The following is a 15,497-nucleotide window of genomic DNA, read 5'->3' on the forward strand; positions in this document are numbered from 1 at the left end:
GGTACGATTTGATGTGAGGCTGGATGGGCCCTGAAGCCGCTTTATGCCGAACAAAGTCGTAAACATTCCAAACTTATATCACCCACCACGGAGTTTCCGCGTGGCAGTCCGGCTACAATTTCGCGAGAGATCCAGTGGTGAAGGCTTATTCAACCTGCATGATAGTAACTAATCTATCATTTTTCAGGTGTGAGAAAACAGTGATATGTCATTCCACGTCAAATCAGGCAGGAGTTGACCCACAGAGTCACCGATTTTGATGATATTTGGTACACAACTTTGCTTTGCTAAAAACTCGACATATGTGAAAGAATTTTGATGAAATATGATTATTACGAATTATATGAGGGTTGTTCAAAATGTCATTTTTAGCAACATGCTGTTTTCAATTAAGTATATCTCGGGAAAGAATGAAGATACAGAAGCGTTCTTGAGCTCGATGTAAAGAGGAATGACTGTTGCATATTATGAGATGATCAAATGTTGAAACTTAGTAAAATTTGAACGCTCTGTTCAAATGTTCAAATTTAAAATTTTTTCGAGGTGTTCTTTGATATAAGGGAGAGAAATTAGATTGAAATTTGTCCTCCATCAGCAATGAACTGATCTGGAGCGTACCTATGATGAGACTTTTCATTTGTGTCGCGCTAAAGGATATATATATAATTACTGTTCAGAGATAGATGATATTCCACTTGATAAATTGGCTTCATTTTGTGCTGTTATTGCTAATTTATACGTTAACGTTTCCATATTTTAGCCATGTTCGTGGGAATGAGATGTTTGCGTGTTGTGAAAATTTCTGTGTTAGCCAATGAAGGGGGGAAAACGACGGATCTCGTGAATGTTTGAGAGAAAATTCATTACCTATTATAGTTTATGAGAATAACTGTGAGTTAGAAGCAATGGCGGTTATTAGGAGGATTTGGGGCAATTAGCCCCAACTTATTGCAACTTTTTTGCCTCGCACTATGGACGGCCTTTTAATGCAAAGTATTATCTAATAAGATTATTAACTGCCCTATCCCCCCATTCCCCAAGTTTCGGCACTCAATCGCCGCTACTAGTTAGCAGTCTTAAAAATATTTCAAGTATATATAAAATATTTAGTAAGTATATATATCCTTTAGCCCGACACAAATGAAAAGTCTCATCATAGGGACGCTGCAGCTCAGTTCATTGCTGATGCAGGACAAATTTCAATCTCATTTCTCTCCCTTATATCAAGGAACATCTCGATAAAGCTTTCTCAGTATGAAGAGGAAGAATGATAGTTAAAAATATGACTATGAGTGTCAACTCTTGCCTGATTTGACATGGAATGACCCTACATCACCGAAGGAGCAAATCTCAGTAGCATCATATAATTGTTCTTTATCAGCAGATGATGGTACTCTTAGTTTTGACACAGATAATACTTTACCAATTTTTCTTATTTATTATTTTAGTTTTTGGAAAAAGTGTTTGACAGCATTAGGTCATCTGTATAAATAAGGCGCATAAGATTTTAATGAATTTCGCCACACAACTACATAACCATAAATACAGACCTCATGGAGTTGATAAGGCGTAGTAGAAGATATTTCAGGATCAGGGTCCGAATAGTTAAATGGTTTCAAAAATGCCTCAACATCTGCTATTATTATAGCTGGATGCTCCAACAGGGTGTTGTGTTGTTTGAATTTCTCAACTTCTTTTGGTTTGGGCATAATCATACGTACAGGTTTGTTCTCACCACATTTTTGTTTGTATTCTTTAAGATTCTGGATAGCAATTTAATGATTATTATATTTGACATAATTCTGTTGTTTACGATTATCAAATATTGTCAAACACCTATGACAAATCTAAACTTCCCCATTATGTTTAGTTATTTGACTTCTAACCAGACGAGAAAAATTACGAATTAGACAGTAATGGAAATTTTTGTCATCTGAAATAAGTAACAGATTGATAACAATAGCATTATCATTATTAATATTATTTATTCTGAGAGGATTTACAAATTATTCTTTGTATAGGCATACATATTGATTGCTAAGAGTTATTTTGCTAGTTTTTCAATTTTTTTATATCAGATATAGCAACAGGATATTGGATACCTGACATAATATGTTTATACTCTGTTTCATACTGTATATAATCATGAACTAGCTCTGTATTGCTTTTCCAATGAATTGGGAAAAGATTTGCCAAGACACACCACACAAAGCACTTGTTATTTTTATTTTTTTATATTAACCACTGATTTCTTGTTCTGAATATCTACTGGAAGAAGAACATAAGTAGAAGCAGAGAGAGGTGGGGATTGACTTATTTTCAGTTCTAGTTTATGTAGGAGTCCACATAATTTCCAACCATTTACTTTAGCCTCAAATTCCTCATGTTTTGTGAGTAATGTGTCCATAAGCTGTGCAAAAATTTGTTCCGAATTATCTATGTCACTCAAATATAGAGGCTCAATCTTGGAACAATGGCAAAATGTAAGATGTGTCTTATCAGGTTTCTCATGTTCAGTGGATAGAGTGGTATGAAACTTGATAGATTTATTTTTAAGTTCATTTCTCAGGAGTTCTATTATTGAAAGATTTTATGTTCTTCAAGAAAGTGTTGATATCACAATGTGGCTCTGATTCAAAAGGGTAATCATTGAGACGACCACCAAAAGCTGTTGCAATAGGTGTAGTTAAAAATCTACTTTGTTTTGGTTCAGGATTATCAGTTGGATCTATATCTGCGTTTCTTTTTCTTGGATTAGTCTGGCTGGTTGATGGGTGAAATTCACATCTCTTTTATGTCTGCTCATATTAGGTATGCTAATATCAAAAATTGTAAAGTATTTTGGGTATTTTATTTGTATATAGATTTTGCTGGAGACACAAGTCTATGCTTAAGGTATCAAGAATAGTAAAATATTTTGGGTATTTTATTTATATATAGATTTTGCTGGAGAAACAAGTTTATTGTTAAGTGTATCAAAAATTGTAAAATATTTTGGATATTGTATTTAATAGATTTTGCTGGAGACACAAGTCTATGCCTAAGTGTAAACTAGTTTGTATTGTATTTATATATAGATTTTGCTGGAGACACATGTCTATGCCTAAGCGTATCAAAAATATTTTGTCAATATTTTTTTTATTATTTTTTAAAATTGTTTTTTGAATATTTTTTATTTTTTTTATTTTGCCAGAAGTAGGTACGGTCAGACAATTCACGAGGAGAAGCATACTAATATATATAAATGCACTCAAACAATCAACAGTGGAGGTCAGGTGACACTGGGGGTAGAATTCCCAATCTTGATATTCAAGAATGTTAATCATCATGGTGCGATGATTTTAGAATTCGTAGCATGATTAGACCATCTTCCTACACCTACAGATTAGTAAAATCCACCAGAAGATATGAAAATATAGTTAAGTTTAACCAAAATAGTTTACTAATATTAATCATCCTAGTACTAGATGGGCCAGAATATATCAACTTCTTCTGACAATTTGCTACACCTTCAAATTAGCTAAATCCACCAGAATATATAAAAATATATCTTAATTTTGACCAAAATAGTTTACTATTACCGTCATCATGGTACAAGGGTTTTAGAATTTGTAGCATGATTAAACCATTTTGCTACCTACACCTATGAATTAGCTAAATCCACCAGAAGATATGAAGATATAGCTAAATTTTAGCCCAAATAGGTTATTGTATCAAGTGACCTTAGACAAGGTCGTCTGGTGAGCTCTCCAATATATACTACTCATTTTGCATGGTAAAATTTCAATCCATGTCCAGGTATACTTAAAAGTAAATTATCCTTGTTAGGGATGAATGAAGCACACGCCGATATTCCAAAAACTTACGCTGTATAATTAAAAGGATTTTGGAATACTATATTCTTCTAACAATATTCTCCTGATAGATGTTCTCCTGCTCTTTGCCTTGTACTTCTTAATTAAAGTAAGTTGCTTGCATTAATACTATAATTTTCCGTGTAATCGTAAATCCCTTTTCTTCGGAAATTAGCCAGAAGTGGCACAAAAACCGAAGTAAAATTTAGCAAATCAATCAACCCCGCACTGTAACCTGTAATCGGTAATTTGTTTCATTCCTTTATAATAAACATGTTAAATCGTTTTGCATTTTCTCTCAATCACTGCTTTCGTGGCTTTCCGCTGTTCCATTCAGCAAGCTCTGAGGTAAATATTTGTTTTCCTTGACTGCGAATGTTTATTCTATGCTAGCATTTATGGTAAAACTTTATGTGTAGTCCCCTTTTGTTTGTTTTGTCTGTTTTGTCTGTTTGTACGTAGCTTCCCTTCGAGTAGCCAGGCGGCGTGTCGTGAGAGACGAGCTGGAGGTCGGACGGACGAGCAATGGCGGACGCAACGACAATGGCGTATATTGATATATAATTGATATTATTTATTGGGTGTCGACATGATTGAAGCTATGTCGGCGTATGCGGAATATCTGACCTGGTCGGGGGGAGGATTGCGAGGAACTTGATACGAAGAAGCGTCGTTGCAAGTAGGGGGCTGAGGTGCTGGGTTCGAGGGAACGGCGGTGGGTGGCCTGTTTTTAGAGCAACGACACCAAAGTAAAATGCATGGGCATTTCAGGACAGTGTACAATAGAAAAATGACACATAAGATAAGAATAAGAAGGACCAACGCGGAAGCAGAAACAAGGTGTGTTGGAGATTCCAAATCAAAGGCTTGAGCTCGCTGTATGAAGCATAAAGCGAGTAGTTTCTTGTGCAACCCTGTTATAAATAATAATGTAAATGTGAGAGCCAGGTTCCAGATATAGAGCGTGTAAAGAGGTACATCGCTGTGTTTATAAAATGGCTTATACTCGGGGATGGGAGTGACCTGAAAGGTCGGGATATCCAATGAGGGAATTTCCATTTGCCAATCTTGTTTCAGGATGTGTGAAATGTTGAAGTCGTTGTTGTGCGATGGAAACACATATGTTAACAAGATTAACTGCATTTATTACACAAACTCACAAAACAACGTAACACTTTACATTATAACGAAACTACTTTCACCATTCCAGGTTCTGTTTGCACAGACTCTTGTCTAGCAACAGTAGCTTGCTTCTTCTTCCTCTAGGAGGCAGCACTACATTCCTCCCAGAGTTACAAAAAAAAATTAACAAGGGTACCCGTATCTGTCAGGGGGTACCTTAATCCTGGTCGATCTTCTAGGCACATGAGGAGTGGATGTTGGTCGTGGAGCAGCGTCAGCATCTTGGGGTTGATGGACATCAACGTCTGGTTGAGGTGGGGTAATTTTGGAATCTGAATTTCGATTCTCCGCCGCGCCTTCTGGTCCGGGTGGACTATCATCATCCCAGGTTTCTGGATGGTTTTGTTGTCTGTGTGTCCTGTGACGAATCCAACGTGAATGTACCACTCTTTGAGTTCCATCGGCAAAGCGCACTTTGTATAGGTGAGTGCCACCCAACCTTTCTACAATATCTGCCTCGTTGAAGTTAGGTGACAAGTGCTTCGGTGATTGAACCCATATGGTTTCGGTAGGTGAAAATGTCCTGTATGGTTTGTTGTGGTTGCGCCTAGGTTTCAAGAAAGGAGGAGCTTCTGTCCTCTCGGCATCTCGGTTATGATCACCACGTATACAGTTCCACCATGTTCTTGGACTGAAGGAGAGGACTAAGGCTGCAGGAAGACTACGTTCCTCTCCCAACCGGGAATTCCTCAAAAACAGCAGGTACTCCGCTAACTTTGCATCGAACTGTAAAGAAGTCAGATGTGGATGTTCATGCAACACCTTCAACATGCCAGTCTTCACCGTGCGTACGTACCTCTCTGCAAGCCCGTTGCTAGGACTGTGGTACGGCGGTATTGTGATGTGTTCGATTCCGAACTGCTGGCAAAAGGAACGGAACTTTAGGCTGATAAATGCCGGACCATTATCCGAAACTATTGTTTGTGGAATTCCGAGAGTCGAGCATGACTGAAGAATCCAGCGTATGGTCTCCGGTGTATCTAAGGAAGATACTGGCCAGACATCTACCCAGCGACTATAAGCATCCACAAGTAATAGGAACTTTCTCCCAGCCAAGAAGAAATGGTCTACGTGGAGTCTTTGTCCTACAAATCTAGCTTCCGGCCACCTATTATCTGGACCTTTCTTGATCCTGGAACGTGTGGATTGGCATGTTTCACAAGTCTGGATACAATGTTGTATATCCCTTGTCATCTTGGGCCACCATGCTTGTGATCGTAAGGTCTCCATCATCGTCCTTTCCCCAGGGTGGTTCGAATGGAAGAGTTCCACAACCTTCGAGCGAAGCGACTGTGGGATGACTAACCTCCCCATCCACCACAGACATCCTGCCTCTAGCGAGAGAAGGTTTCGCCTTTCGTAGTAAGGGTAAATATTGGAATCCTTTATCCGTTGATTAAACCTTTTCGGCCAACCCCTTTCTACATATATTGCAACTTCGGTTATCACTGGATCAGCATTGGTGTGATCAGCGATCATCTGTAGAGAAATTGGCGCTCTGGTGCCTGTCATGCTGTAACACAATGTAGCTTCCTCATCTACTGGGTCTTCTGTGGGACAAGGTAACCTGCTGAGCATGTCCGCCACAGGTACACGTGATGATGTCACTACGTCGTAGTTGAATCCGGATAGAAAGAGAGACCAACGCAATAGTCTGTTCGAAGCCTGCTTGGAGATTGACTTTCCTGGTGAAAATATGAACTTAATGGCCGTAGCATCAGAGATTATTTCGAAATGAAGTCCTCTTAGGAATTTTTCAAATTTCCTCACGCCGAATACTACACTTAATGCTTCTCTTTCTACCTGTGCATATCTTTTCTCCACATCACTAAGTGTAGATGATGCACATGCCACCGTAGCGAGCGCTCCTTCTACACGATGGCATAATCGGGCGCCGCAACCGTATGGAGATCCATCGCATATCAGCACAATAGGTTTACTTGGATCGAATGGTATTGTGGGTTGCGCTTCTCGTAGTTCCATTAGAATGTTCCTAAATTCTTTGGATGTTTCAGTAGTCCATTTCCACGAAACATCTTTCTTCAAGAGAGAGGTAAGATGTGGTATCTTTGAAGCGAGATTGTGTATAAATCTTCGATGGAAGTTTAACATGCCGATAAAAGATCTCAACTGTGAGATGTCCGACGGTTCTGGACAGTCCAATATTGCCTCTAGATTCTTACGAGAAGGACTGATACCTTTCGAAGATATGCAGTATCCCAAGTATTCGACTTCCGGAGATAGAAAGGTACATTTGTTGAAGTTAGCCTTCACATTATGTTGCTGAAGTTTAGAGAGGACTAGAAGTGTCCTTTCATAGCATTGTGCCAATGTATCTCCACCTACGATAACGTCATCAAAGTAAAATGCGACGCCTGGTGTGTCTCCCAAGATTTTAGCCAGCGTCATTTGGAAAATATCGCCACTAACTGTGATCCCGAAGCACAACCGTTTTATCTTATAGAGTCCCACATGGGTGTTCACTACAGTTATAATTTGTGACTTTTCTGACAAGAGAAGTTGGCAATAAGCCATTTGAAGGTCCACTACGGAGAAATACTGGCAATTCTTCAGTTTAGCAAATATATCATCAGTTTTACTAATATTGAACTTCATATTTTCCGTCATCTTGTTGACAGTTGAAGAAAAATCGACACATAACCTCAAAGACCCATCTTTCTTGGTGACTGCCACAAGAGGAGATGCCCAATCAGAGTAGGTGATAGCCTCCCAGAGACCTTGTTGTACTAGTTTCTTAATTTCGACTTCCACTTGTGCCCGCAAACCGTAAGGTGTATCATAGGCTTTCCGGAAAATCGGTACAGCATCTCTTCTCAAAGGTATATCAATTATGTACGGTACAATTGGTTTCGATAGATCACCATCGAAGACCGAAGCAAATTCATGTTTTATTTTCATCCGTAAATGTTCTGGTTGGTCATTTCCCGTAGAGTCAACTAGCATAGAACTAGACTGCTGTGAATGTAACAGTAAAGTTCTCCAATCCGGCGTAACGACATCTAACCATGAACGACCTATGAGTGGATAGGTGAGAAAGTCCTTGCATAAAATAACGGGAAGTAAGTAAGTCGATCCGGAGTGTGTAAGTTCCAGTTCAGCCTAACCTTGCACCGAAAGAGCATGTTTCCCTACGCCATATATTTTTATGGAGGAATGGTTAATATTAGTCATTGGAAACCAGTTTCTGAATGAATCTGCTTGGAACAGAGTTACGGCAGATCCTGTATCGAGCTCACATTGAATAAACTTGCCGTTAATAAGTAAATCCTTTAACATTGGATTCCTTGATAAAGAATAATTGGACGTAGGTGACCCGATGATGTGTGAGTCACAACTGTATGAGACGACACTAGGTAACCATGTTGTTTGCTCATCAAGTGAACTTTGAGATGTTGACATCTGTAAATTTGTGTGTTCAGTAATTTGCCCTACGTTATTACTATTAGGTTTCCGTTTAAACTTCTCCCTCTTCCTACACCGCTTTTGCCAGTGACCACGTTTCCTACAGAATGAACAAACAGAATCCTTGGCTGGACAGTTGTCTTTAGAATCATGTTTGTATGTACAGTTAGGACAGCTGTAATCAGTATATTTCATTCCGTGAATCGTTGGATTAGACGAACTATAAGTATGTTGTTTTGTATGTTTGTCCCCTTGCACTGTTCTTCTTGGAAATTGGGTTGAGGTTCGTGAAACTGCTGACTCTTGCTTTACACTTTCTGATCGTATTAACAATCGGGTTTCTTTCTCTAACATTTCATTTTGTAATGTCAGTTCCTGACATTGCTGAAAGGTTAATGACTGTACTGAAAGCAACTTTCTTCTAGTAACTTCCGATCGTATGCCCAATACTATTTGTTCAACTAAAGCTTCGTCCAGATAATTGCCGTAGTTACATTTTATGGCTTGTTGTTTCAGCCTTATGAAATAAGCAGAAACAGTTTCACCTTCCTCTTGTACACAACGTCGAAACTTATATCGTTCAACAAACTTATTAGTTACAGGTTTGTAGTGTGACAAAAGACTATCCTTTAGACGAGAATACGACAGATTCTGTACAAGGTCTGGTGCGACTACATTTTTCAAGACTTTAAATGCCCTTGCACCTATAAAGGCGATGAGTGTAGGAACTCTCTGATCATCACTGAACTTTTGAATGATACACAACTGTTCGAAACGTAAGAGATAATCTTCAATGTCCTCTGAATCTTCGTCGAAAGCGTTAAATGTCAAGTTTGTGTACATATTTATGACTGTAAATCCAAACGTTTAACCTAACAACTATGAAAACTGAGTTTTCACTTATAATTATACTTGATCTGCATCGGATCACAATGTATCTATGAACGTGACAAAGCCTTTGTACGTTTCATGATTATAACTTGGTTCTACGTTAGAAGGAATCTTGATATATATATTTACATCACACTATTTTTTTTTTGTAAGACTTAAAGAATGTATACGGTAATCCTTACCGTGTTATGACAAATTGCGTCAAACCGACACGTTTATGATTGTTCCAACAGTTTGTTCTACGAATGAGGACAGTCAGTTCGAATAGAATAAACTTACGGAAATGTAAGGTTCTTGCAAGTCCTGCAATCCATGAAGAGTAAAGTTCTTTTATACCGACTGCGCCATAATGTTGTGCGATGGAAACACATATGTTAACAAGATTAACTGCATTTATTACACAAACTCACAAAACAACGTAACACTTTACATTATAACGAAACTACGTTCACCATTCCAGGTTCTGTTTGCACAGACTCTTGTCTAGCAACAGTAGCTTGCTTCTTCTTCCTCTAGGAGGCAGCACTACATTCGTTTTTAAGTTTGTACAAGTTGCCTAATGGCATTTCGTGAATCTTCGTCCAAGCCGAAGGAACGAGATTGACAGTTTTAAATTTAGGGTGTTGCCATGCAACGCAGGGATAGACTGGGTGAATGGAAATGAATTCGGTGACGCTTACTTTAGAATTGCATGGGAGTGACATTTTGACCGCTCCGTCCTGTTCGTGTGTGGTCATGGGGTATTCTAGAACCGAATCGTTTGGAAGGTGGACGGTCACTACCGGAGGGGGGAATGTTATTATAAATTATGTTCTGTCCACTTGCAGAATTTCCGTAAGGGTGGAATTTTTGCAAGTGTAAGCGCACTCATGTAAAGAGTCTCGGGCGGTAGTTCTGTTAATCACTTGCCGGACGCAAGTGATTAACCGTAAAAAAACAGCACAAAACCGTAATGTGATGAAACAAAGGTAGGCAATTTACAGAGTCTCTCCCGATGAATTTGGCATTTATCCAATATCAATATCAATATCAAGCACGTTATATCACGTGCTGTTCGTACAATGTAGCATGTCACATGGAATAAATTGAGAACAGTTGAAAATATCTTAAAATGGATTTCACCATTATTCTGTGGCACAAACATTGCATGTGATTTTCATATGTCACATGCCGTTATTTCAATTTTTAAAATTTAAGCTATATTCAAGATGGTGGCCTGTGCATCAAAGATGTAGTAGTTGGTCTCCTAGATATTGGATATATTTGCATTCATATCCAGTAAATATTATACGGTCGGTTCCGCATTTTGTAATTACCCTATAAGTTTTTCCTCTCCTTCTCAAGGCATAAATGTAAATTATTTTCAGAATATTATATTTAAGCTTTTCTTTATTCCTTCTCTCAGCCTGAAAGCCTCACCATATCAGATTTTGTGTGTATTGATTTTACAAAATAACGTTCATTATTTCAGCCCATCGTCAAATACTGGCACTCAAGAACTGATGTCCACATGCGATATGCATTAACATGGGTGACAAGTTTTCTTGATAATCCAAGTGGTGACACAGCGGAGATTTCGATCACTATGGGGATACCTTCCAGGGGATTCGTTTCAGGGTTTCAGATGTAAGTAATATTTTATTAAATATTATAAGTAAATATTGCAATGCAGCAGAACACATCCGTGCACAATAAAGGTTAAAAAGTGTAATTGCGCTAATTTCATCAAAACAATTATAGTGTATTCCTCCTCCTCCTGAAAAGTTGTTTTCAGTTCTCCTATTCAAAGTATAAAGAGTTTGGAAGAGTAGGATAACGTCAGAATAAGCCACCAATGAAGCTAGTAAAACAGTGACTGAATTTCAGCTGTATAATAATTCACATGTTAAACATTGTACTCTAATTTTGGTATGAGTTTTAATGAAAATTGTAGATTATCGCAAACATGCAACATCTTGGAACGTAAAATGAAAACAACCAATAGTGTACAGACGGGATCAAATGAAATGTACTTCCCTTTTCCTACCAACTCAGAAGCGAGTTGGAAACTCTTCATTTCTCCTGTATAGATAAGAAAGTGGGCGAGGGCAGTAGCAGACAAGGCCAGCACGAAAACTTGTTTCCAGCAATCTTTCTGTTGGAGTCTTGGCAGTTTGTGGAAGGATTTTGTGTTCCTACCCTCCCCCCTTCTCTCTCTCTCTCTTTCCTTGTGTTTGTGTGTGTGTGTGCGCGCCGACACCTGTTTCATTTTATGTTTGACGTATTTTATTGCATTGACTAATTGCTGTTGTGACTGGGTATGAACCAGGTTAGCAATGGAGACATAATGAAGGATCAAAAATACAAAAAATCATGGCATGAGTAGTTAGTAGTAGTAAAGGTAAGGTAAAGTTCGTCGCCCGTACAGAACCCTGCCATGAAGGCACATTTAGGGGATGTGGCAGTAGGGTGCCGCATATTCTCGAGTTCGGCCATTTTGGAGGTCAATGATCAGCATCACCCTCCAGCCGTTTTTACTCCCCAGGGATGTAGTAGAAAGGAGAAAATAAAAATGTTTTACATTTCGCGTATGTGACAGGCCGCGAGTGTTCCTGAGAAGTAATGAGCATATCACATAATGCGCAATAGTTTGGCTAGCGTTTTTCGAAAATAATAATAATAATAATAATAATAATAATAAAAAAAACAAAATATACAAATCAATTCTACGAATGCTTACGTCATTATGACCATGCAGTGCATTTTGCACACTAACGAGGATCTGGCGTCTAGACATAAAGTCAGTATATTGGTCTGTGGTGTTTGAACTGTGTCATATCCATCTACGTTTGTAGTTGTCCTTTCACAACTTTCATCTTAACACACCTTTCATTACCCAAAAGTGGAAGAAAAGCGAAATAAAATAAATAAATAAATCGGTTATTGTCCCTGCGTTTTTCAATTTACCACCATGACCGAAAATTAATGTTTCACTGATGTAATGCATCACTATAATCATGTGATTTATTTTCAGTCATCATCGTGTGCTTAATTATTCCTTAAAGCATAGACTCTAACGCTGTTGTTCTTAGTGTAATTGATCTTATTGTGTGGAAGTTTTGATGTAGGCAAAGGAATGGTTAAGAATAAATCTCAATTGATTGTTCGAAATTTAAAATATAATAACTCCGAGGTGACGCATATTAACTGTTCTTAGTTCGATGTCAAAGAACGATTTTTCCTATACATTAAAAAGGATTCTGGCCTCCGTGGTAGAGTTGACCGGCCTTGGCATTGTGTTCATTCGGTGTTGTTCGCGCCCGTCATCCAACAAGAAGACACTTTTCTTGTTTCGGCCGCTGTTTGTAGCATTTCCAGGAAGGTAATGGTGCTGTAGGTAGACTAATACACATAAATGAGACACTCAATTACATCAAACTAATGTATTCGTTGCAAATCTACATTATTTGCAGCCAACCTGCAATACATCTCTGGTACAGCGTCGCTTCTCTCTTCCCAGACTCCTCACTCTCTCACTTTCAGTAGGCACTAGTGTCCAGAGGATAACATGGCGGCCATCTTGGCTCCAAAACACAAGGTACGGAACATACCGCCCACCTTGAAATGATTAATTTCAACAATTTACTAAATACACAATATAGAACACATTTTTGATGAACAAATGTAAATTGAATGCAATTTTCCCAAAATTTCCTACTGAAAATGACAACACAAAATTAAAAAGAAATTGAACAAACTAATGATTGCCTTTTATGCATAAATTTGAAAGTTTAAGTTCTTTCTTATTGGTGTTCAACTTCACTCACTGGTAAAAGGGACAGCTTCACTGCTGGCCTCTTGTAGGTTCCTTCACTGGTTCTCACTGTTGCTGCTGTAACCAATCCATCTTCACCTGGATGAACGTTGATTACTCTGCCAAGTTTCCACTGTTGAGGTGCAAGTTGATCATCTCTGACCACAACCAAGTCATCGACCTGTAGATTCCGTTGCTCCCTTCTCCACTTAGGACGTTGTTGTAACTGAGAAATGTAGTCCCTACACCATCTGCGCCAGAAATGCTGTGTCAGCCTTTGCACGAGCTGCCACTTCGACAGTCTGTTCAATTTTATTGTAGCAAAGTCCCTATCTGGAATAGCTATCAATGCATCTCCTATTAAGAAATGGCCTGGAGTAAGTGCTTGCATGTCATTGGGATCACTGGATAGAGCAGTTGACGGTCTGGAATTCAAACATGCTTCTATTTGTGTTAATACTGTATACAATTCCTCAAAGGTAAGTAGGGCATTCCCCGCAACTCTTTTGAGGTGGTATTTAACTGATTTAACACCACTCTCCCACAAACCTCCTGCATGAGGATTACGAGGAACATTAAAATGCCACTGGATGCCTAAGCTGCTTAGAGCACTTGAAATAGTTTCATTGTGCTTTGGTTGTTTTGCCAATCTCATGAATAACTCTCTATTTGCGCCAACAAACGTTGTTCCACATCACTGTAAATATTACTGGGTTTTCCACGACGAGATACAAATCTCCGAAGTGCAGCCAAAAACGTCTCTGTAGTACCACTGCTCACTATTTCTAAATGAACTGCTTTCGTTGCGAAACAAACAAATAAGGTAATATAACCCTTATACTGCTTACGAGAGCGTCCAACCATTTCCTTCAACAGTATGGGCCCTGCATAATCCACACCACAGTTTAAAAATGGACGAGAAGGATTGATCCTAAATTCTGGTAAGCTACCCATTAATTGTTCCCCAGCTTGTGTACAAAAGCGATGACAAGTTACACATTTCTTCACAATGTTACGCACTGTATCTCGCTCTCTCAGTATCCAGAATGTTCGTTGCAATGAGGACAACACTAACTGAGGACCAGCATGAAGATTAAGTAAATGTTCATTTTTAATTAATAAGTGAGTCAATTTGTGCTTTGCAGGTAGCAACATTGGATGTTTATGGTCCACTGTTATTCTTGCTTTGTGTAGCCTCCCTCCAACACGAATGACACCTGCCTCATCAACAAAGGGAGCCAAACACAATAACTTGCTTTTTGTTGGCAGAGGAATTGTAGCTTGTAAGCAATGTAATTCTGCTGAGAATTCACTTTTCTGAGCTTGTTTTACAAGAGAGGTCGTTGCTGTCACAAGCTCTTTAGTTGTCAATGCTCCTTGCCTTCTCTGATTCACTGACTGGCGAGTATTGAATACAAATCGTTGGATCCATGCCATTATTCTCTGCATTTTAGAAAAGCTTGAATATCTGCTGATCAGATCCTCTTCTACTGTACTGTACAGAACTGTAATGGCAATCTTCTTCTCTTCTTTTGTAACTTCTTCCAAAATTTCGTTGCTTGTCTCATGATGATCAAACATTGCCAATGAAGTTGCTTGTAAGAACTCTGGTCCCGCCCACCATAACTCACACTGAGCTAAGGCTGAAGTACTTATACCTCTTGTAGCAAGATCTGTAGGATTTGATTTTCCCAGGATGTGAGATCATTGTTCACGACGAAGACTCTCCTGCACTTCTGCCACTCGATTTGCTACAAATGTTTTCCACCTGCTAGGTGTTGAGGATAACCAAGCAAGCACAATGGTAGAATCAGTCCACACACATGCATCTTCCAATTTGTAGGATAGTGCATTGGAGATTACTACGAGCAATCGTGTCAATAAAACTGCCGCTGATAGTTCTAGCCTTGGTAGAGACATTTGCTTGATTGGAGCCACCTTAGTCTTTGCTCCTACCAACCTCACTTCAATATAACCATCGACATAAACTGAGCGAAGGTACACTACCGCACAGTATGCTTGTTGTGATGCATCACAGAAACCCACTAATTGACAAGCTATGGCATTTGCAGATACAATAGCACGTTTGATTTGTAATTGTTGCAGTACAGGAAGTTCACTACAAAAATGTAGCCACAGTTCGCATGTTTCCACGGATAATGCCTCATCCCAGACCAACTTTTCTTTCCACAATTCTTGAATGAGTATTTTTGCTTGTATGACTGTTGGGGATAAGAAACCAAGAGGATCAAACAATTTTGCAATGTCAGATAACAATAGTATTTTCGTCAATGTGTGACGTTTTGGTGGTAAAGTCACAAGAAAAGTGAAGTGGTCAGCACCAGGATGCCACC

At 38.8% G+C, this 15,497-nt stretch overlaps 1 protein-coding gene across 1 annotated transcript in view; it reads left to right on the forward strand.

Moving 5' to 3' along the window:
• LOC145993912 (inter-alpha-trypsin inhibitor heavy chain H3-like) overlaps positions 1-15,497 on the forward strand; it is a 473,549-nt gene that overhangs the window by 87,709 nt on the left and 370,343 nt on the right. Inside the window, exon 3 of the mRNA XM_083129826.1 lies at positions 10,822-10,976. Coding sequence (XP_082985952.1) covers positions 10,822-10,976 — 155 coding nt within the window. The remainder of the gene's footprint in view (positions 1-10,821; positions 10,977-15,497) is intronic.

The sequence above is a fragment of the Lepisma saccharinum genome, chromosome 10, assembly GCF_977018435.1.
Source record: "Lepisma saccharinum chromosome 10, izLepSacc3.1, whole genome shotgun sequence".
Lineage (NCBI taxonomy): Eukaryota > Metazoa > Arthropoda > Insecta > Zygentoma > Lepismatidae > Lepisma > Lepisma saccharinum.